Source organism: Coregonus lavaretus (assembly GCF_964263955.1).
Source record: "Coregonus lavaretus genome assembly, chromosome: 28".
NCBI lineage: Eukaryota > Metazoa > Chordata > Actinopteri > Salmoniformes > Salmonidae > Coregonus > Coregonus lavaretus.
The window spans coordinates 16,614,590-16,638,592 of record NC_140015.1 but is presented as its reverse complement, the minus strand read 5'-3'; the positions used below and the strand labels follow the sequence as shown (position 1 = coordinate 16,638,592).

The window sequence follows — 24,003 nt, the reverse complement described above, 5'->3', positions numbered from 1 at the left end:
GGTTCGTTTCCCACGGGGGCCAGTATGAAAACATGTATGCACTCACTAACTGTAAGTTGCTCTGGATAAGAGCTTCTGCTAAATGACTAAAATGTAAATGTTAATAAACTCTTGATTTCGGTGTTTTACCTCCTGCGCCTGACTCCGTCATTCACACCTCATCACAATCAGAGCGAGAGAGATCATAGAAAGTGAATGTCATTCTAGTTCTGTGAGAGATACAGGCGCGCTTCACTCTCTCACCAAAGCAATGGCCACCCGTTGGTCTGTAAGCATTACAATGTTGCGCAAACCATAAAGCCGGGCCGGCCAACTCTAATCAATACTTACTATAGAATATCAGCCACGTTTTCACATTACGTTTTTTAGAGGATAGGCGAATTACAGAGGCAACTTGAATTAACTCTGATTGCTTTTATTATAATTTTTTACAATGCAAACAGTGCCGAGAGAGGTACCAGTCCTGGAAAATGGCTTTCCGGAAAGAAACAGTCCAAAACTGAGAAGTCCGATCCGTCTCATATTAAGCACTGGTTAGGTGTCAATTACATTGTTATTAGGCCTATGCATTAATTGAATACTGATCATTGTAAACAATGTAATATTTGCAGAACAGAGGACATTTTCAATGGATTGTAGGCTATGTAGAGGCCGAACAATGTGATATAAAACGAGTTGAAAAGAACACTTAGCCCACTTGGTATAGGCAGGCTTTGGTGTTCTTATTATGTCCTAGCGATAGTAAACTCCGTATTATGCAAGCACGAGGGGTTTGGGAAATTCCCAAAGTCGACATCGAAAGGTATTTTGCGCTTGATGACTGAATCAATTGAAGGGGTCTTCCAGTAAAGAGCACGTGACTTCTCACTATTTCACAGTCTTATTCTTGTAATTCAATACAGAGCCAAAATATATTGTAGGACCACTCACGACTGCGCCTGTTGAAGAGTTGGACTGTGTGCATGTGGGGACTGGACGCTTGGACATCACTGACACTGACCGCAAGGAATACCTACATTTTTCAACGTCTTTCTGAGAATAAAACATTAGTTTAATATCAAATGTGTGAAATAATATTTCGTCGGATTTTTCTTGGGTTTCCCGTCCTACTCCTCTGGATGGCAGGTAAAGTTAGTTTTGTTATACCAGTATTAAAAGATTTAAGAATTTCAAGCAGAATAGGAACACAGATAACGCTAAAGTATTTTACATTCCTGATAGAGGGATAAGAACAGTATCCGCCTTGGTTCGCGTTAAAATCCACAATAACTGTATCATATTTCATAGTGGCTAGAGAGATAGACCAATAACCCTTTTTGGAATAACCAGGAGAGGGCAATGTAGTAGCGAATAAAATCTGTCTGCTCGCAGTGAAGATGATTTGACATATGACACAAAATGATAATTCTTTAAGTTCTTTGTCTTAATGGGTATGTCTTTGTCCAATACATTACTTTTTAAACTTTATGCTCCTATATTTCAATTACTGATTAGCAACTGCCTTCTGAAAAAGGCAACTAATTTTAACCTCTTGGTAGTTTACCATTCTGCATCCTAGGCCTATGCTTAGGATCCTTTTTGTTTAAAGCTACAGTATTTGTATTTATTATGGATTTGTCTGCTTGAGAATGCAATTTAGCTGATTATGGTCTCTGTCATGTGGTCTGACCTGTAGGCAGGCCTACACATGCCGCCTGTCCTTTTGAGTTCAACCCTCCCAGAGTGGTGGTGAGATATGGAGACTCAGTCGCAGTCAACTGCAGCACATCATCCACAGACCACGAGGGGATGGGCTGGGAGGCCACATACGGAGGTACAGGTTTAGAAGATGTCAACTTTGTCATCTGGACTGTGGAGAATCTAACATACTGGACAATACAACCTAAATGCTACATCGCACTAAAAAATGGAAGTCAGTGTTTGGAAAATTTCCCTGTCATTCTATACAGTAAGTTGTTTTTCATTTGCGTCTTGTAGTGAGTTTTGTCAGTGAAAACAATTAGTTTTTCTCACTATATGTAACTATTTTGTCTCTAGAGATTCCAGACAGAATCTCCATCTCTGTTCTGAGCCACTCTGGTCCCATGGTGGAGGGGACAGAGTACCAGCTGCAGTGTGACATACAGAATGTCGCTCCTCTACGGAACCTGGTTGTGAGGTGGTACAAAGGGAATGAAACTGTAAAAACTCAAACATTTAATACATCCACGAGGGAACCAGAGGATGTGTCCTCCACCCTCAACATCACCCCCAGGAGATTTGAAGATGAAGTAGAGTACAGATGTGAGGCAGAGCTGGTCCTGGGACCAGAGGGACCACAACCTTCTGTCATGTCATCACAGCATCTTCATTTTCCTGTTTACTGTAAGTCTTTTTGTTTTCTTTTTGGGGCTGTTCAATGTTGGTCCTGGAATGCTGAAACACTTCTGGTTTTCATCCTCTCCTTCTAACAATGGACTAATTCAGACCTAGGACACCAGGTAAGAGCAATTAACTACCAGGTAGAAACAAAAAAACAGAAGTGTTTCTGGCCTCCAGGACCGGAATTGAACAGCCCTGCACTAAAAGGACCTTTTAAAGGGCTAAGGGACTTTTTCATTTCACATTCTTCAAACGATCCTAAAGTGATGTCATTGACCCTATTGTTTGACGTTAAGGTCAGTCTGCAGTGCCTGTAGTCTGTATCACTGGCATGAACTGTCATCTGCCAAAACAGTGGTCAAATCCTTGGTTGCTGCACCCATTGCCACTAGCGGCTGGATGTGGGGACTGCTGACTGAGGGGAACTGTAGTTCTGCCTGGATGACAGCTTGCGGTGGCTCATCTTAAAGGGGAAGGCAGCCATTATTTTGGTCTGCGCCATATTGCCTGACAACTCAAACTGAATTCTTACACTGCTCTATGTTTGTTACAAACCTCAATCTAAAACTGCCATCGTTGAAGTTGTTTGTGGTGACGTCAAAATGAGTGGTGTTCTACAACACAAAGTAATCAGCGTTTGGATCATCTCTAACCAATCAGGTACTCAGATCCAGACTCATTGCGGAGAAGAAACTAACGTCTGTGGGCGTAGCGTAGTGTATCATTTCAAATCAAATCAAATCAAATGTTATTGGTCACATACGCGTGTTTAGCAGATGTTATTGCGGGTGTAGCGAAATGCTTCTGCTTCTAGCTCCGACAGTGCAGTAATATCTAACAAGTAATATCTAAGAATTTCTCAACATATATCCGATACACACAAATCTAAGTAAGGAATTAATTAAGAATAGATACAGTACCAGTCAGTTTGGACACACCTACTTATTCAAGGGTTTTTCTTTATTTTTTACTATTTTCTACATTGTAGAATAATAGTGAAGACATCAAAACTATGAAATAACACATATGGAATCATGTAGTAACCAAACAAGTGTTAAACAAATCAAAATATATGTTATATACTTCAATTAGCCACCCTTTGCCTTGATGACAGCTTTGCACACTCTTGGCATTCTCTCAACCAGCTTTACCTGGAATGCTTTCCAACAGTCTTGAAGGAGTTCACACATATACTGAGCACTCGTTGGCTGCTTTTCCTTCACTCTGCCATCCGACTCTTCCCAAACCATCTCAATTGGATTGAGGTCGTAGGATTGTGGAGGCCAGGTTGTCTGATGCAGCACTCCATCACTCTCCTTCTTGGTAAAATAGCCCTTGCAATGCCTGGAGGTGTGTTGGGTTATTGTCCTGTTGAAAAACAAATGATAGTCCCACTAAGCCCAAACCAGATGGGATGGCGTATCGCTGCAAAATGTGGTGGTAGCCATGCTGGTTAAGTGTGCCTTGAATTTTAAATAAATCACAGACCGTGTTACCAGCAAAGCATCCCCACACCATAACACCTCCTCCTCCATGCTTTACGGTGGGAACTACACATGCGGAGATCATCCGTTTACCCACACCGCGTCTCACGAAGACACAGTGGTTTGAACCAAAAATCTCCAATTTGGACTCCAGACCAAAGGACACATTTCCACTGGTCTAATGTCCATTGCTCGTGTTTCTTGGCCCAAGCAGGTCTCTTCTTCTTATTGGTGTCCTTTAGTAGTGGTTTCTTTGTAGCAATTCGACCATGAAGGCCTGATTCACACAGTCCCCTCTGAACAGTTGATGTTGAGATGTGTCTGTTACTTGAACTCTGTGAAGCATTTATTTGGGCTGCAATTTCTGAGGCTGGTGAACTTATCCTCTGCACCAGAGGTAACTCTGGGTCTTCCATTCCTGTGGCGGTCCTCATGAGAGCCAGTTTCATCATAGCTCTTGATGGTTTATGTGACTGCACTTTAAGACATTTTTTTTCCCGTATTGACTGACCTTCATGTCTTAAAGTAATGATGGACTGTCGTTTCTCTTCGCTTATTTGAGCTGTTCTTGCCATAATATGGACTTGGTATTTTACCAAATAGGGCTATCTTCTGTATACCCCCCTACCTTATCTGTTACGCTATGGTTAAACCCAGCACTCAGAGAAACAAAACACGACTAAGGGAGTGGAAGAAACAAAAATTATTTTAATAAAAGTTCAATTTGTCTTAGTCCAAAAAACAACTGAAGAAAAGGAACAGAGTGGGCTAGTCGGCTCCGGAGGAAGGAGAGGCTGAGGCAGGCAGGCAGGAAGGCATGTCTGAACTGAAGACAAAACAAACGACAGGTTAAGGAGAGTAAAAAGCCAGGCTGAAGACAAAGACAATATAACTATACTGGTGAGCCAAGTTACCGCTCTAGTAAGAACAACGATCTGGCGCCGGTGGAGAGCCATGCCCAGGAATTAGTAGTGCAGGTTGATGAGAGAATAGGATGCAGCTGCGTAGGTAGGAATCACTGGAAACAACCCGCAGCTGCACAGGAGAGGCAGATCCTGAGCACGCCCCCCGATCCACTCCAGACACACCCACATAATGGGGACAAACACACATACAGATACAACAGACAAAGAGGGGACAAAACAAGGAGGAAGGGAAACAGAAAAGGGAGAGACAAGCTGCCCACATAACAGTACCCCCCCCCTCAATGGTCGCCACCTGACGACCCACCAGGCCTGTCAGGGTTGTCGTGATGGAAGTCCGTGATCAGCTGAGGATCCAACACAAAACGCTTAGGGACCCAAGACCTCTCCTCTGGTCCATAACCTTCCCAATCGACTAGGTATTGGAGACCCCTACCCCGCCTCAGAGAGTCCAGGAGCCTACTGACGGTGTAGGCCGGATGGTCGTCAATGAGGCGAACAGGTGGAGGTGGATCTGCCGGCGGACACAAAAGGCTGGAGGACACAGGTTTCAGTTGGGAGACGTGGAAAGTAGGGTGTATCTTCATGGCTGAAGGCAACTTCAAACGAACCGCAGCGGGGTTAATGATGGACTCCACCACAAACGGACCCAGGTACCGAGGAGACAGCTTGCGTGATCTGGTATGAAGAGGTACGTTCTTAGATGACAGCCAAACCTCTTGACCAGGATGAAACACAGGTGCGGGAGTCCTGCTCCTATCCGCTGTCGTCTTGTTCCTGTCGGTGGTCCGAAGCAACGCTTCCCGAGCGTCGCTCCACACTCTCTGGCAGCGGCGGAGGTTCTCCTGAACCGAAGGAACAGCCAATTCCTTCTCCTGAGCAGGAAACAGAGGGGGTTGATAACCCATGGTAACTTCGAAGGGTGAAAGGCCGGTGGCAGAGGTGGTGAGGGAGTTGTGGGCGTACTCTATCCAAGGCAGATGTTTGGCCCAGGATGATGGATGTTGAGCAGTCACACAACGAAGGGTTGCTTCGAGGTTTTGATTGGCTCTTTCTGTTTGACCGTTGGTCTGGGGATGAAACCCTGAGGACAGACTAACGGAAGCACCCAAAGCAGAACAGAAAACCTTCCAAACACGGGAAGTAAACTGTGGGCCTCTATCAGATACGATGTCCACAGGTATTCCATGGGGGACGGAATACATGTTGGACTAGGAGGTCCGCTGTCTCACTGGCAGACGGTAATTTTGGTAATGCTATATAGTGAACAGATTTAGAGAATCTGTCCACAATGGTAAGTATAGTATCATTACCTTCAGACTTGGGTAGGCCGGTGACAAAATCCATGGCTATGTGGGACCAGGGACGGCTGGGAACTGGGAGGGGTAGCAGCAGGCCCGAAGGGGACTGATGGGAGGCTTTGCCCCGAGCACAGGTTGAACAGGCTGCCACAAAAGCCCGAATGTCAGTTTCCATTGAAGGCCACCAAAAATGTCTCCTAAGCAGCGTCAACGTGCGTCTCATCCCAGGGTGACCAGCAAAACGGGAGGTGTGAATCCACTGCAACACCTGAGACCGGACCGTCTCGGGAACAAAGAGTAGGTTGGGAGGTCCATCACCCGGTCCCGGGTCCGTGGCAAGTGCAGTCTTCACAAGAGACTCGATCTCCCACTGTACTGCCGCCACGACGCATGAGGAAGGCAGGACTGCCTCAGGCTCGCTGGTCTCCGAAGGGTCAGCAAACTGGCGGGACAAAGCATCTGGTTTAACATTTCTTGACCCCGGTCTGTATGTAAGAATAAAGTTAAACCTACTAAAAAACAGGGCCCATCTGGCTTGGCGTGAGTTGAGTCTCTTAGTGGCTTGGATGTAAGCCAAGTTTTTGTGGTCTGTCCAGACCACAAACGGCAGTTCAGCTCCATCCAGCCAGTGCCACCATTCTTCCAGTGCTAGCTTGACCGCCAGCAGTTCCCGGTTTCCAACGTCGTAATTCCGTTCTGTGGGTGACAATTTCTTGGAGAAAAAAGCACAGGGGTGAAGCTTTTGATCAGTGGGGGAGCGCTGGGAGAGGACTGGTCCCACACCTGAGTCCGACGCGTCCACCTCCACAACAAACTGCAGAGAGGTATTGGGGTGTATCAACACGGGGGAGGTGGAAAACAGTTCCTTCAAAACCCCTACCGCCTGCTCCGCCTCAGGGGACCACAGAAAAGGGACTTTAGGGGATATGAGTCTAGTAAGGGGTGCCACCACTTTACTAAAACCCTTAATGAATCTACGGTAGAAGTTAGCAAAGCCCAAAAATCATTGAAGTTGCTTACGGGTGGTGGGTGTGGGCCATTCCGTCACTGCCCGGATCTTCTCGGGGTCCGCCTTCACCTGCCCGCTCTCAATGATAAAACCAAGGAACGATGTAGACTGTTTGTGGAACTCACACTTTTCTGCTTTGACGTACAGCTTGTTCTCCAAGAGCCGTTGAAGGACTTGACGGACGTGTGACTCATGCTCCTCGGGTGACTTGGAAAAAACAAGAATATCATCCAGGTATACAAAGACAAAACGGTTCAAAAAATCCCTAAGAACATCGTTCACCATGGCTTGGAAAACAGCAGGGGCGTTTGAGAGCCCAAAGGGCATGACCAAATACTCAAAATGTCCCAGTGGAGTGTTGAAAGCGGTTTTCCACTCATCTCCCTTTCGGATTCGGACAAGGTGATAAGCGTTCCTGAGGTCGAGCTTGGAGAAAACTGTGGCGCCATGCAGAGGTTCAAAAGCAGAGTTGATGAGTGGAAGGGGATACTTGTTTTTAACAGTTATGTTGTTTAAACCCCTGAAATCGATAAAGGGGCGTAACGACTTGTCTTTCTTTTCCACTAAAAATAAACCTGCACCCAAAGGAGACGACGAGGGACGGATTATGCCCGAGGCCAGAGAATCACCAATATACTGCTCCATTGCCTCTCTTTCCGGTCGGGACAGATTGTATAAGCGACTAGAGGGCAAGGGAGCACCAGGAAGCAGTTCAATAGGGCAATCATAAGGCCTATGTGGTGGTAGAGACAGCGTTGTCCTTACTGAAAACCTCCGCTAAGTCATGGTATTCTTTGGGGACAGATGACAGATCGAGAGGAGCTGAGGGATGAGTTGGGTTACTCTTAGTGGGGGGAACCGCTGACCTAAGGCACTCTGAATGGCAGTTAGTGCTCCAACTGAGAATGGTGTGACGTGTCCAATCAATTTGTGGGTTGTGAAGAGCCAACCAGGGGAAGCCAAGGATTAGGGAGGTAGCTGAGCCAGACATAACTCTTAACTGAATGCTTTCACAATGATTGCCAGAAATCACTAGGGAAACGGGGGTGGTTTGATGAGTTATCTCCGCGAGGAGGCGCCCATCAAGGGCTGTGACCCGAATGGGGGTAGGTAGTGGCTCCATGGGGATACGAGCTTGTGTAACGAACTGGTGGCTAATAAAGTTGTCTTCTGCACCTGAGTCTATGAGAGCTGAGAGTGGCAGGGAATGACTCTGGAAACGTAAGGTTACAGGTACTTGTAATCGGGGAATGATGGGTTCAGGATCTAACTCTGGGCTCGCAAGTAGACCCACCGTTACGAGCGAGCCTTGTCTTTTGGTCGCTTAGGGCATGTAGCCAGAATGTGTGTGGCGTCTCCACAGTACAGGCACTCACCCGCCTGGAGGCGCCGTTGCCGCTCTGCTGGAGGTAGTCGAGCTTGACCCACTTGCATAGGTTCCTCCTCTGTGCTCGGGATGGGATCAGGAACAAGAAGCTGCCGGCTCCGGGGAGGCGAGACTCGAGTGGTTGAAGGCTGGGGAACTCGTCCTCCTAGATGTGGCCGACCGCCTCTCTCCCGACGCCTCTCCCGCAACCGGTTGTCTAGCTTAATGGACAGGGAAACGAGAGAATGTAAATCATGTGGCTCATCACGAGCAGCCAGTTCATCCTTAATGGCTTCATTCAAACCGTTTAGAAATGCTCCTTGAAGTGCCACATTGTTCCACTTGGAGTCCGCTGCCAACGTCCAGAACTCAATAGAGTACTCAGCCACACTGTTAGAACCCTGCCTCAAATTAAAAAGTATCTTGGAGGAATTACCCACATGGTCAGGATGGTCAAAAACGGTCTTCAATTCAGCAGAAAAATCTGCAAAAGTCAATCCAGTCAAAGTTTGATTTGAGCACACAGCCTCAGCCCAAACCAGAGCTCTCCCTCTTAACAGCCCCAGAACATAATGTACCTTAGAGGAATCAGTAGAAAACGACAGTGGTCTCTGCCGAAAAATCAAGTCACACTGAAGCAAAAATCCCCGGCACTTGTCCAATTCTCCATTGAACGGTTCAGGCGACGTGACTGGGGGTTCCCGATGGAACGAAGCCTGCATAATGTCCGAGGAAACAACTTGGGGTGCATCAAACTGGGGGTCAGAGAGAGATGGAGAACTGATAACAGACAATTTAGAGACTTGCGTAGTTAACTGAGTCACCTGGTTCAGCAGTTGATGATTATCTTCCAAAAGAGTCCGAATCAATTGGTCATGCTGTCCTAGCAACGTTCCTTGAGCCTGGATAGCTTGTTGGAAGCTGTCTTCGTTTGCCCCGTGCTGTTTCTCTGTTGGGTCCATGGCCAGATCGTTCTGTTACGCTATGGTTAAACCCAGCACTCAGAGAAACAAAACACGACTAAGGGAGTGGAAGAAACAAAAATTATTTTAATAAAAGTTCAATTTGTCTTAGTCCAAAAAACAACTGAAGAAAAGGAACAGAGTGGGCTAGTCGGCTCCGGAGGAAGGAGAGGCTGAGGCAGGCAGGCAGGCAGGCAGGAAGGCAGGCAGGCAGGCAGGTTGGGAGGTATGTCTGAACTGAAGACAAAACAAATGACAGGTTAAGGAGAGTAAAAAGCCAGGCTGAAGACAAAGACAATATAACTATACTGGTGAGCCAAGTTACCGCTCTAGTAAGAACAACGATCTGGCGCCGGTGGAGAGCCATGCCCAGGAATTAGTAGTGCAGGTTGATGAGAGAATAGGATGCACCTGCGTAGGCAGGAATCACTGGAAACAACCCGCAGCTGCACAGGAGAGGCAGATCCTGAGCACTCCCCCCGATCCACTCCAGACACACCCACATAATGGGGACAAACACACATACAGATACAACAGACAAAGAGGGGACAAAACAAGGAGGAAGGGAAACAGAAAAGGGAGAGACAAGCTGCCCACATAACATTATCACAGCACAACTGATTGGCTCAAACGCATTAAGAAGGAAAAAAATTCCACAAATTAACTTTTAAGAAGGCACACCTGTTAATTGAAATGCATTCCAGGTGACTACCTCATGAAGCTGGTTGAAAGAATGCCAAGAGTGTGTAAAGCTGTCATCAAGGCAAAGGGTGGCTATTTGAAGAATCTGTTTAAAAAACATTTGTTTACTACATGATTCCATATGTGTTATTTCATAGTTTTGATGTCTTCACTATTATTCTACAATGTAAAAAATAGTAAAAATAAAGAAAAAGCCTTGAATGAGTAGGTGTGTCCAAACTTTTGACTGGTAGTGTACATATATGGACGAGCGATGTCAGAGTGGCATGGACTAAGATACAGTAGAATAGTATAGAATACAGTACATACAGTTGAAGTCGGAAGTTTACATACACCTTAGCCAAATACATTTAAACTGTTGTTTTAACTTGGGTCCAACGTTTCGGGTAGCCTTCCACAAGCTTCCCACAATAAGTTGGGTGAATTTTGGCCCATTCCTCTTGGCTGATTTCTTTTGATTTTACCATGATGTCAAGCAAAGAGGCACTGAGTTTGAAGGTAGGCCTTGAAATACATCCACAGGTACACCTCAAATTGACTCAAATGATGTAAATTAGCCTATCAGAAGCTTCTAAAGCCAACACATCATTTTCTGGAATTTTCCAAGCTGTTTAAAGGCACAGTCAACTTAGTGTATGTAAACTTCTGACCCACTGGAATTGTGATACAGTGAATTATAAGTGAAATAATCTGTCTGTAAACAATTGTTGGAAAAATTACTTGTGTCATGCACAAAGTAGTTGTCCTAACCGACTTGCCAAAACGATAGTTTTTTAACAAGAAATTTGTGGAGTGGTTGAAAAACTAGTTTTAATGACTCCAATCTAAGTCTATGTAAACTTCCGACTTCAACTGTACTGTGAGTAATACAAGATATGTAAACGTTATTAAAGTGGCTAGTGTTCCATTTCTTAAAGTGGCCAGTGATTTCTAGTCTATGTCTATAGGAAGCAGCTTCTAATGTGCTAGTGATGGCCGGAGCAAGGAGTTTGGGTAGCCAGACACGGACTAATGGTGTCCAACAAATCAAAAATTCAAAACGATCACAACATCAATTTGCATGTGTTTTGTCTCTCCTACCTTTCCAATTGGCTTCATTGTGCTGTTAATTTAACGGCCCGCTGAAAGGTCTCTGTAATTTTTTCCCTTATACTGTTACTATACTTATTGAGATATTACGGCAGTAATATTATGAGTACTATGAGAATTATGAGTACATAACCCATAACCTGAGCTGCACTGTTAAGGGTTATCCTGTACCTGAGGTAATCTGGTACAATATAAAGAGTATTTAAAATCTTTCAATTGATTTAGCGGTGCTTCATTGAGCTTATCTGTGCAATGGAATCAATGCAATAGTCCCAAAAGTGCAAACCCCACCCACATAGCAATCCAGACAGGCCCAAGCAAATATGCAAAGTATTTTCATGAAAATGTAAAAAAAACTATTTGAACCCAGGTCTTCTGTCTATATTTGTATTTTCTATATCAGTGCTTGTTGCATTTTGGTCTTATTATGCTCATGTGACTCTCGTGCCTCCAGTCCCGCCACAGGATATTCTGGAGCTGAAGGACACAGAAGTTGATGTTGGTTCCCGTACTGGGTTGAAGTGCTCCTCCAATGGGAACCCCCGGCCAGAGTACTCCTGGACTTATCACCGGGCTCCCAATGTAAAGTTGAAGAATGATGGGGTGTCCCTACTGACCATCGAGCAGGCCACAGGGGAGAACATCGGGTACTACACATGCTACGCCAGTAATACCCTGGGAAAAGTCTCTAAAAGAGCCAGGGTCTCTGTCAGAGGTAAGACCTTCTCCAATTTTAATACATTATTGGATTTTGCCTGTCCGGACGCTCAAAGCGCTTTACATATTAAGGGGGACACTCACCTCATCAGCCTCTGTCATCAAAGCGTCCAGGACATTGGTAATGTAGGCTAATGACACTCTTGGCTCAGGTCTACCATGTCTCTCTCTATGGTGCTACAGTGGCTTGCGAAAGTATTCACCCCACTTGGCATTTTTCCTATTTTGTTGCTACAACCTGGAATTAAAATGGATTTTTGGGGGGTTTGTATCATTTGATTTACACAACATGCCTACCACTTTGAAGATGCAAAATATTTTTGGGGGTGAAAGTCAATCATTTGTAGAGCCACCTTTTGCAGCAATTACAGCTGCAAGTCTCTTGGGGTATGTCTCTATAAGCTTGGCACATCTTGCCACTGGGATTTTTGCCCATTCTTCAAGGCAAAACTGCTCCCGCTCCTTCAAGTTGGATGGGTTCCGCTGGTATACAGCAATCTTTAAGTCATACCACAGATTCTCAATTGGATTGAGGTCTGGGCTTTGACTAGGCCATTCCAAGACATTTAAATGTTTCCCCTTAAACCACTCGAGTGTTGCTTTAGCAGTATGCTTAGGGTCATTGTCCTGCTGGAAGGTGAACCTCCGTCCCAGTCTCAAATCTCTGGAAGACTGAAACAGGTTTCCCTCAAGAATTTCCCTTTATTTAGCGCCATCATCATTCCTTCAATTCTGACCCGTTTCCCAGTCCCTGCCGATAAAAAACATCCCCACAGCATAATAATATAATAATATAATATGCCATTTAGCAGACGCTTTTATCCAAAGCGACTTACAGTCTTGTGCGCATACATTTTTACGTATGGGTGGTCCCGGGGATCGAACCCACTACCCTGGCGTTACAAGCGCCATGCTCTACCAATTGAGCTACAGAAGACCACGGTGAAGCATGCTGCCACCACCATGCTTCACTGTGAGGATGGTGTTCACGGGTTAATGAGAGGTGTTGGGTTTGCGCCAGACATAGCGTTTTCCTTGATGGCCAAAAAGCTCAATTTTAGTCTCATCTGACCAGAGTACCTTCTTCCATATGTTTGGGGAGTCTCCCACATGCCTTTTGGCGAACACCAAACGTGTTTGCTTATTTTTTTCTTTAAGCAATGGCTTTTTTTCTGGCCACTCTTCTGTAAAGCCCAGCTCTGTGGAGTGTATGGCTTAAAGTGGTCCTATGGACAGATACTCCAATCTCCGCTGTGGAGCTTTGCAGCTCCTTCAGTGTTACCTTTGTTCTCTTTATTGCCTCTCTGATTAATGCCCTCCTTGCCTGGTCCATGAGTTTTGGTGGGTGGCCCTCCTTTGGCAGGTTTGTTGTGGTGCCATATTCTTTCCATTTTTTAATACTGGATTTAATGGTGCTCCGTGGGATGTTCAAAGTTTTTGATATTTTTTTATAACCCAACCCTGATCTGTACTTCTCCACAACTTTGTCCCTGACCTGTTTGGAGAGCTCCTTGGTCTTCATGGTGCCGCTTGCTTGGTGGTGCCCCTTGCTTAGTGGTGTTGCAGACTCTGGGGCCTTTCAGAACAGGTGTATATATACTGAGATCATGTGACAGATCATGTGACACTTAGATTGCACACAGGTGGACTTTATTTAACTAATTATGTGACTTCTGAAGGTAATTGGTTGCACCAGATCTTATTTAGGGGCTTGCTAGCAAAGGGGGTGAATACATATGCACTCCCCACTTTTCCGTTATTTATTTTAAAGAATCTTTTGAAACAAGTTATTTTTTTCATTTCACTTCACCAGTTTGGACTATTTTGTTTAAATAAAAATCCATTTAAATTACAGGTTGTAAGGCAACAAAATAGGAAAAACGCCAAGGGGGCTTAATACTTTTGCATGGCACTGTATACTCTATGTCTATGTGCTGTATTCACAGTTGCATTTGTGTCATCTTTGCTTAAGCCTACTGTCATGGTTCAGTGATGCATTTGGATATGATAGTCTATTATAATATGATAATATCACAATTTCGTGACATCAAATATGATGAGGAACATGAATTGAAATAAATATTACTGGACTCTCCCTTTAATACCAGGAAAAAAACTGAGCTCAACCAGTATCTTACTGGAGAGAAAAAAACAGTATGCCTACAGCTTTGTTTTCCCAAGTTCATCTCTGCTTTCTGAAATGTCGTTATTTATAGCATAGATAACCTTTTTTATAGCCTAGATAATGTTTTTTGATGTGGTTTCTCGTTCCATAATTGAATAACACATTTAGAAACGGCCTGGCCCTCCATAAAGGCGCTGGTGCTTGTGGGGGAGGGTTGGTTCCTATTATATTTAAGAGGAGTGGAGTTGAGGGATAGAGTGAATGTGCCGTGCTGGCTGCACTTTCGTTAAATAAGTCAACAAGTCGGCGCCGCGCGGCTGCAACTTCCAGTGAACTGGAGGAAAGCACTCGAGTAGATATATTCAGAGGCTGCTAGATAACGGGCCGCTAGACATTCAGACGGGTTACAAAGCCTCTGAAGAGCTCAGGCAATGAAGGATTTGTACCTAAATCGTCTTATTTCAATCGCTTTGACTTTGGAACTGTTGTTGCTGTTGAATGGGTCAGAATCAAGTAAGTTTTTGTCGCGCACTGAACGGGACGTCATCGGTGTTGTCCACTGTAGGAAATGTTAATGTTCTCGTCGTAATACAAATTGCTGACAACTTTATTTTGCCTATCCAAAAATATGATGAGAAAAAAATACCACACTAATAAACGCACATTGTTGAGATGAAAGTGGCTTCAAAGGTAGATATTGACTTATATGGGATAACCTGGCACTGGGCTCTCTGATTCTGAGAGAGTCAACATCATGTATAGAAATATTATTCCTAGGTATTTTATTCATATTCATGAATCCAGCAATAGTGTTAAAGAACAAGGGAAGTGCGTGCACACACACACTAGACCCCAGTTCATTGAATAAATCATTGTTTAACTAGTTGAAGTTACATTGAAGTTACATAGATATGTGCTTTATGCAATGTTTGTTGTGAAGTATGTTACTTTGTTGTGAAGTGGGTTATATAATTGATGGAGCTTATTAGGGAAAGGACAGTGACATAAAAGCTGCACTAAAGAATGGGAGGCAAAAAACGTCAATTTTTGTGAAGGAAGGGTACCCTTCCTGACTCATTTTCCTGTATTTTGGTCTACTGAGTCAATGGCGGCTTTAGTTCCAGCTGCATGTCACATTTGACCACCCTTTTCCTTTTTTGCTGCTGGTCATTGAAATATGATGTGATTTATTGTTGGTTATTACCAGGTATTTAAATGATGTAATTCATTATCTCTCTTTTCTCCTAACTCTGTAGGTGCAGAGCCGGTATGTCCTATGAACCTGAGCACTGAGAGTGTGGTGGTGGAATATGGATCTCCAGTCTCAGTGTCGTGCAGCAACACAACTAGTGTTGAAGAGATCTACTGGACCACAGGTCCCCAAGTTGTCAATGATACTACCTGGAGTGTTGTGGAACTCCTAGACTGGGACATAAGGCCTAGTTGTAATGCAACCTTTCAGGGGATTGGAAGATGCAGTATACCTCTGCACATCACACTATACAGTAAGTGAAGATGCTGTCTTCCTCATTCTCTATGTCAGAAGAACAATGGGACTTGTTGTCGCCATCCGTAGTGGGTATCCTCTGTATCTGGTGGGTATAATATATTATACTGTATATTGTATTATATGAACATTGTGAATGGCATTTCATTTTCCTGTTGTACCGAAACAAATTGTGACCCCAAAACCACAATACGTACCGAACCGTGGGTTTGGTGAACCGTTACACCTCTATTGTTCACGATATGCTCTTACACATATTTACTGTCTCTTTTTTACTGTTTCATATTAACTTCTAGTTTTTTTTTAAAGGTTAGATTTGATCTTGGAACACTAATAAGTCTGAAAATTGTCTTCCACAGAGACTCCAGACAGAGTGTCCATCTCTGTTCTGAGCCACTCTGGTCCCATGGTGGAGGGGACAGTGTACCAGCTGCAGTGTGGCATCCAGAACATCGCTCCTCTACAGAACCTGGTTGTGAAGTGGTACAAAGGGAATGAACCCGTAGATAATGTAACTTACAGTAACATCATTAAGACACCAGTGAATGTGTCAGCTACTCTGATGATCACCCCCAGTAGAGATGATGATGGAGCTCAGTATAGATGTGGAGCAGAACTGGACCTGGGACCAGAGGGACCACAACCCCATCCTACAGTGACATCAGAACCTCTCAACATTACTGTGCACTGTGAGTTGCAGAGAACTGTTAATATATAGAAACCACACTAACGTTGCATAACATGTGTGATAATGCAATGTCCCAATGCACATTCCATAAATGCCTAATATTCTACGGTGAAGTCTCACTCCACTCCACTTGTAATGTTAGGAGAAATTAATCAAACGTGCAATTGTGTTTGTCTCCTTCACTGCAGTAATTCATTTAAGAAACCACCTGACTTTATACTCTCTCTCTCTAAGATAAGCCATGCATCAATGCATCTCGACTGCCACTGAGGATACCTGTGTTCAGGGGCTATCCTGAGGAGTTAGTGTGTGAGGCTGAGGGTTACCCACAGCCCAGGATACAGTGGCTCTATGACCCAGCGAAGCATGTTAGTGAGGCGGGAGGCAACCTGACTGTCTCTGAGGCAGGGCTCTACAACTGCACCGCCACCAACGATGTGGAGACTAGCTTCATTGTGGTAGAGGTGGTTTTAAAAGGTAATGGAACCTTTATTAAACTGTATTAAACCCTTTATTAACCCATGATTTACTGTTTATGAACATCTTGTAGGATGATTCTTCTGGCTGGTGTAGCTTTCTGTCTGCTTCCTCCTCCCATCTCTCTGGTCTCCTTTCTCTGTCTGTGTCTGCTATTCATGGGTTGACTGATTAATGTTCTCTGAACAAATGTAATTATTAACTTTTAACTAAGCAGTTTTTCTCATATGTCCTTTATCCTTTGAGCTATCCAATACCTCTTAGTTACTGCTTTCTGAACTGCTCTCCTCCTGCCACATTCTGTAGTCAGATACATGTAGTACATATATGTTGTGTGAGGGAGTTTGAACCAAAGCTGCAAAACATGAGGAGATGATGAGGAGACAGTATATTTTTATGCACATATAAGACCAGGTATCAAACACACTCATTGGGAAGGTCCCATGGTGAAGCTATAGATCAGGCATCAAACACACTCCTTGGGAAGGGCCCATGGTGAAGCTATAGATCAGGCATCAAACACACTCCTTGGGAAGGGCCCATGGTGAAGCTATAGATCAGGCATCAAACACACTCCTTGGGAAGGGCCCATGGTGAAGCTATAGATCAGGCATCAAACACACTCCTTGGGAAGGGCCCATGGTGAAGCTATAGATCAGGCATCAAACACACTCATTGGGAAGGGCCCATGGTGAAGCTATAGATCAGGCATCAAACACACTCCTTGGGAAGGGCCCATGGTGAAGCTATAGATCAGCCATCAAACACACTCCTTGGGAAGGGCCCATGGTGAAGCTATTGACCGTTTGTCAGAGTGCTAGGTAGAACTGAGCATCATCCATCATTCATTGAAGAGTGTTGGGTGAAGTTGTTGAATATTTGGCAGTTTAGCTCAGTGCTGACTGTTGCCTTGTAGAATAGTATTTCAAGGGTAAAGTTAAGTGATGTCCCCACTCTTATGGTAGATGTTGTAGATCTACTCTGACTGGCGGGATCATGTAATATTATGTTAAGTGATTCGTGCTTATTCTTTCCTGTTGGTGGAAGTAGGATAAATCAGTGTATTGACTCACCTCTATTTGAAGGTGACAATGGTTCAGTCTGAGGTGGCGCCACAACGTTAACAGAGTGTGATGGATTGATGGGTGTTTGTTGTTTTGTCTCTCTTGTCACAGAGGACTACCTGCCCCTCATAGCGGGCTTCGTGGCCTTCATGGTCGTGGTCATCTCCGTCATCTTTGTCTTAATCTACTCCATCTACTACAAGAACACCAAGATGGGCCGCTACAGCCTAAAGAACGCCAAGCTCAGCAGCACGCCCAACGGCAACGTAGCGCAGGACGGTGGCCGGGACATTCCGCTCCCCATGACTAAACTGTCTCAGCCAAACATCTACTTCTAGGAGGATGAGTTGTATTGGGTTGTCTATGGGATGGGCCACTCTGAATGAAGAGCCCTCTTTCCCCAATGAGAGACTAAGTGGTTGAGGTGGTTGAGGGACTGGTAGCAACTCATTCAGCTGGCAGACTCAGGTCTGGATTGTGATAGTTGGGAGTGTCTCCTGACTCTCCTCCAACCTCCCTATGCTTCATATGCACTCCCTTTCCTCTTTAGCACTAAGATTTTAAGTACAAATCAGTCCCTCTTTTTCCCCTTCTCCTGGAGAACCTGATGAAGTATAATCACCTTTTATTTTAGTGTGAGCTATATGATCTATTTACCATCAAAGTGTAGCTGATGTTTTCTCTGAAGGACAAGAAGAAGATGCAGCAAATGGACAAGGTGAAATCCCTCTTTGGAAAACAGCTTTATTGAAATGTATTTTTTATATGACTGGTTTTGGAAAAACTGGTTTGTGTTGCATAAGCACCAACAAGTGAATTCTGATGTCATTTTGAATGTCTTTTTTTAGTTTGGTCTGATGACAATGTAATTGCTATCACATTATGTTATTGCTTGAAGAGCAGCACATGGTTGAAATTGTGAGAATGTCCCTTTTGCTTGGATGTGATGTCTTGCTCGTGACAAGAAGCTTGGAGTGTAAACCTACAGTACAGTGGAGGCTGCTGAAGGGAGGACGGCTCATAATAATGGCTGTAACGGAGCGAATGGAATGGCATCAAACACTTGGAAACAATGTTTGATGTATTTGATAGCATTCCACTGATTCCGCTCCAGCCATTACCACGAGCCCGTTCTCCTCAATTAAGGCGCTACCAACCTCCTGTGCTACAGTATATACACACAACCTCTTTAGGTTGTGAGCACAATGATCACTGAAACCAATTAACTTAGCCTACGTGAATATGAAGAGTATTATTTCCCCAGAGTGCAAATTATACCGTGAAATTCAGGTGGTCTCAATTTTTTTTACGGGAGTTCCTAACATTTATTTGGGGCCTAATAGTAAAGATATATTTTAACGGTAAACATGTATTACCTTTTAATGTGGCATGAACACAACCAGTCATGATGGTTTCATCTGATTCTCAAACAAATCACTTCAAAATGTAAGTTACCTGTGCATTTTTGTCCACTCCAAATGAATACCAACTTCCAAACAGTGCACAGGCAGAGTAGAGAGATGAATGCATTGAAAGAACCTGAACCAATTGAAAGTGGTTTAAACCAGTGGGGAGATCATTTAGGGGAGCTCATGTCTCATTTGGGGGTCAAAGCTACTCTGTTACTACTCTACACTGCTTCTACTCACCCAGCACTGCATCTGGAGTGTTCAGTGTTTTAACTGCATCGCTGTAATGCCTGACTGCATGTGGATTCTGAATGTGTGGAAGGGGCAGTTGGTGTGTGGTTGCCTCTTCCTGTAAACAGATTGAATCAAGCCATTATTATCAAATGTAGGAGTCAAGAGAAAGCCTGGAGATCAAGAGTAATGTCAATACGTTTTAGGTCCCACTTCACATTGAGTGGCCTAAAACCTTTGTAATTACATGGTAGTTACATTGTTACATAGTACTTACAGCTGTTATACATTTTTTTATACAGTTACAAGTATGTAACAGTTTGTAATTACAAGGTGCCCATATACACTCACCGGCCAGTTTGTTAGGTACACCACCCCGTACACGAAAATGGATCGCTCCTACAGACAGTTAGTCACGTGGCCGTGGCTTGCTATATAAATTAGGCAGACAGGCATCGAAGCATACAGTTAATGTTTGATTGAACGTTAGAATGGGCAAAACAAGTGACCTAAGCGACTTTGAGCATGGCACGCCAGATCCAGTATCTCAGAAACGGGTGCCCACGACCCATCCTGCCTGATGTCAACGGTACAGGCTGGTGGCGGTGGTGTACCACTGTCCAAGCTGCAGCAACTGCGTGATGCCATTGCGTCAGCATGGACCAACATCCCTGTGGAATGTTTCTGACTTGTAGAATCCATGTCCCGAATAATTCAGGCTGTTCTGGAGGCAAAGGGGGTCTGACCCGGTACTAGATGGGTGTACCTAATAAACTGGCCGGTGAGTGTATGGAACTACAATATAAATGCATACGTTTTAGGCCACTTCATGTAAACTCAAAGCCTTTTGTGTATGTAATATAAAATATAGAACTGTATATTTATTAAAGTCTGTAAAAATGAGTGCCTCAACATTTAAGGGCCCTTAGAGTACATGGAGAATAGATTGCAAAGAAGGGGGCTGATAGGGAAGACGAGAACAATTCATATTGTACAAAGGGATAGTCAGTGTCGATTTTCTATCAATATTGGTCCTCTGGTTGTTAGGAGAGAGAGTATCTCCCTTGACCCCCTTTCGCCACTGTATGTAGCCTACACACAATTTGTATTAATCTTTTGTATAATATTGCTTTGAGTTATCATTAAAATATGGAGTTTTTATAATGATAATTATTGTTTTATTGTGAAAATGACTGAAAAAAACTATCGAGCAAAATGTGTTAATATTTCTCTAAAAATATGTCAGAAAGTAAATTATATATTTACAAATATTTTTTAACTGTTACATTTGTGGCCACAAAATGTAAATTAGGCCCCTATGTCTTTTTATAGCCCTAGTAGGCCTAGAGGATACCCCACACTACAGCATTTCTTTGGTGAATTTTGTGCGCCCCCTGGAGATCAATTTATGAGTATTTAAAATGTAACTTGTGAAAAATATATCAAATATTTCAATAGGCCTTTTGTTTAGAAAAACAATCATATCCTTAGGCCTAATGAATTATAGAAGAGACCTGAAAACGCACTAATGTGTTAATTTCAAAGAATCTATCTCATAAGATTTGTTGTGTGATTTGCAGAACTTTATTTTTCTTGTATGTTGCTCATATGAGGAATCTACAGGATTTCAAAACAGCTGGTCATCATTCTGATCTTGCACAACAGTTCCTTTGCGACGCGCCCCTTGGGATCTCCGTCAGCCCCGATGAAACAACGGAAGCCCATTCATTTTCATTGAAGGAAGCGAAGTGGTCGGGGCGAACATTGGGCGACGCGAGCGTGGAGACGGAGCGTGAACAGGGCGGGACCAAAATTGGGGAAAGTCTGTATATCCATAATCTTTGGGAAAGTTGAAATATTGAACTTTTGTCGCTTCCGCGACATCGTGTTGCTATTGACCAATCTAATCTCACTATGGTTTCCAGCCCGTACTGGATTGGCTGTTGATAGCACCACCATGAGGGCGATGATTCAGGGTTGCCATGTTCGAAATGTTTGTACAATTGGGCTACTTTGAAAACGATGTCGCGGATGAAAATGTAGCCTATTGGTTGCGGGTTTTTGGGCTACTTCTATGTTACATGGCGGCCGCCATGGCATTTTTCTTAAAAATAATATATAATTTACTGTGACCTGCTGCTGCTGAATATCTGGCAGTGGGTGAGTGAGTTATGGGGAGGGGAGAGGAGGGGAGGGGAGGGCCAGAGGGGTTGTGTGTGTGTTGAGACTGGGCGCAGCAGCTGAGTCACGTGAGTGAGAGTAGCGACAGCAGCACGCGCACATCTTGACAACTTTTTAGCAGTTGTAGGTAGGCTATTTAGATTGTCATTATGGAGACCTATTTCCAACCCTTTTTCTATAAAACATTAACGCGCTAGAACAGAACAGATGCGCATCAAGCAATAACGGCGACAAACCCCAGGAAAACAACTTTAGGCGGTCTAGAGCGCATTAGATAAATTCGCTAGGTGGTTTAAACTGCATTCTAATGTCGATTTTGCTTATGGAAAACCATAGTAAGCGAAGGATTTTACGCATGCTCAGTGGACATTTTTAAATGGAAGTTATGGAACTCCCTCGCGTGCTTCTATTAAGGGGAAAAGACCACAATGAAACTGGCATTACATTTGGAAAATGATATCCTACATTTGTATCTGTTGGCCATCAAGTAGCCTATTAATTTCTATGCCTATGTAGGATACTGTAGCCTACCATTTGATACAATTACTATATCACTGGAGTCATTGCAAATCAATTTGTGACACTTGTGTAGCCTTCCTGGAGTTGGCAAACGGTTTTAATAAATAGCCTATAACGTCAGTTTATTGTTGTTGTAGCCTCGTGTTATTATGTAATTATTAATGGGCATGTTTAGTTAATGAAATGGGAAGTTATCAATTGTGATCATGGTCACAGTTCTATCGCAATTGCCGATCAGCTGTTATTAGAATGCATTAGACTGAAGGTAACAGTCAGTCAGATTAGGATACAGGTAAAAAAAAAATCAGTTCATATCCTTATTATTAATATTTGAATCAGTGATTGAAATTACGACCCCATCCTCACTAGCCTATTCCAGTAGAGCAACAGAAGCACTTCTTACCTCGAAATCGCCTCGCTATTCATGTTGAATAAATTAGTCTGTCAATTTGAACTAAGCAAGCTGCTAAATCGTTCATTTTACATCTTACCTACATCTTGCCTAGGTTACTTTAGGCTATCTGAAATTAGATGTAGGTCTATCAGGGGATATAGGCTACCTGCATCTAGTTAACCAAACCATGGCAAAATTGAATTACAATCATGAACCCAGATTTTAGTCAGTAGGCCTAGCCTATTGAAATGACAAGTCAATCTCGCAAATAGGCCATTTATAACGGTTTGTAGTCTTAACGTCTGGCACATAATAAAGTCACAATTGCCAGAAAATTGCCTAACATTACTTTTTTTAAGTGGGTGGTTTGAGCTCTGAATGCTGATTGGCTGAAAGCTGTTGTATATCAGACCATATACCACAGGTATGACAAAAAAATGACTTTTTTGAACAGTGAGAGACAGAATAACAACAAAAAAATCCTGAAAAACGCATGTCAAAAATGTTATAAGTTGATTTGCATTTTAATGAGGGAAATAAGTATTTGACCCCCTTTCAATCAGAAAGATTTCTGGCTCCCAGGTGTCTTTTATAAAGGTAACGAGCTGAGATTAGGAGCACACTCTTAAAGGGAGTGCTCCTAATCTCAGCTTGTTACCTGTATAAAAGACACCTGTCCACAGAAGCAATCAATCAATCAGATTCCAAACTCTCCACCATGGCCAAGACCAAAGAGCTCTCCAAGGATGTCAGGGACAAGATTGTAGACCTACACAAGGCTGGAATGGGCTACAAGACCAACGCCAAGCAGCTTGGTGAGAAGGTGACAACAGTTGGTGCGATTATTCGCAAATGGAAGAAACACAAAATAACTGTCAATCTCCCTCTGCCTGGTCCTCCATGCAAGATCTCACCTCGTGGAGTTGCAATGATCATGAGAACGGTGAGGAATCAGCCCAGAACTACACGGGAGGATCTTGTCAATGATCTCAAGGCAGCTGGGACCATAGTCACCAAGAAAACAATTGGTATCACACTACGCCGTGAAGGACTGAAATCCTGCAGCGCCTGCAAGGTCCCCCTGCTCAAGAAAGCACATATACAGTGGGGAGAACAAGAAATTTGATACACTGCCAATTTTGCAGGTTTTCCTACTTACAAAGCATGTAGAGGTCTGTAATTTTGATCATAGGTACACTTCAACTGTGAGAGACGGAATCTAAAACAAAAATCCAGAAAATCACATGCAAGATCTCACCTCGTGGGGCATCAATGATCATGAGGAAGGTGAGGGATCAGCCCAGAACTACACGGCAGGACCTGGTCAATGACCTGAAGAGAGCTGGGACCACAGTCTCAAAGAAAACCATTAGTAACACACTACGCCGTCATGGATTAAAATCCTGCAGCGCACGCAAGGTCCCCATGCTCAAGCCAGCGCATGTCCAGGCCCATCTGAAGTTTGCCAATGACCATCTGGATGATCCAGAGGAG

At 43.8% G+C, this 24,003-nt stretch overlaps 1 protein-coding gene across 1 annotated transcript; it reads left to right on the top strand.

Moving 5' to 3' along the window:
- The first annotated feature begins 834 nt into the window (after positions 1–834).
- Positions 835–19,702, top strand: LOC311104450 (vascular cell adhesion protein 1-like). The gene is made up of 8 exons (XM_084146288.1): positions 835–1,125; positions 1,676–1,948; positions 2,038–2,364; positions 11,652–11,912; positions 15,296–15,544; positions 15,906–16,235; positions 16,469–16,711; positions 17,887–19,702. Exons 1-8 carry the CDS (start codon positions 1,062–1,064, stop codon positions 18,111–18,113), a joined length of 1,974 nt encoding a protein of 657 aa, XP_084002414.1. The 5' UTR covers positions 835–1,061; the 3' UTR covers positions 18,114–19,702.
- The last annotated feature ends 4,301 nt before the right edge of the window (positions 19,703–24,003 follow it).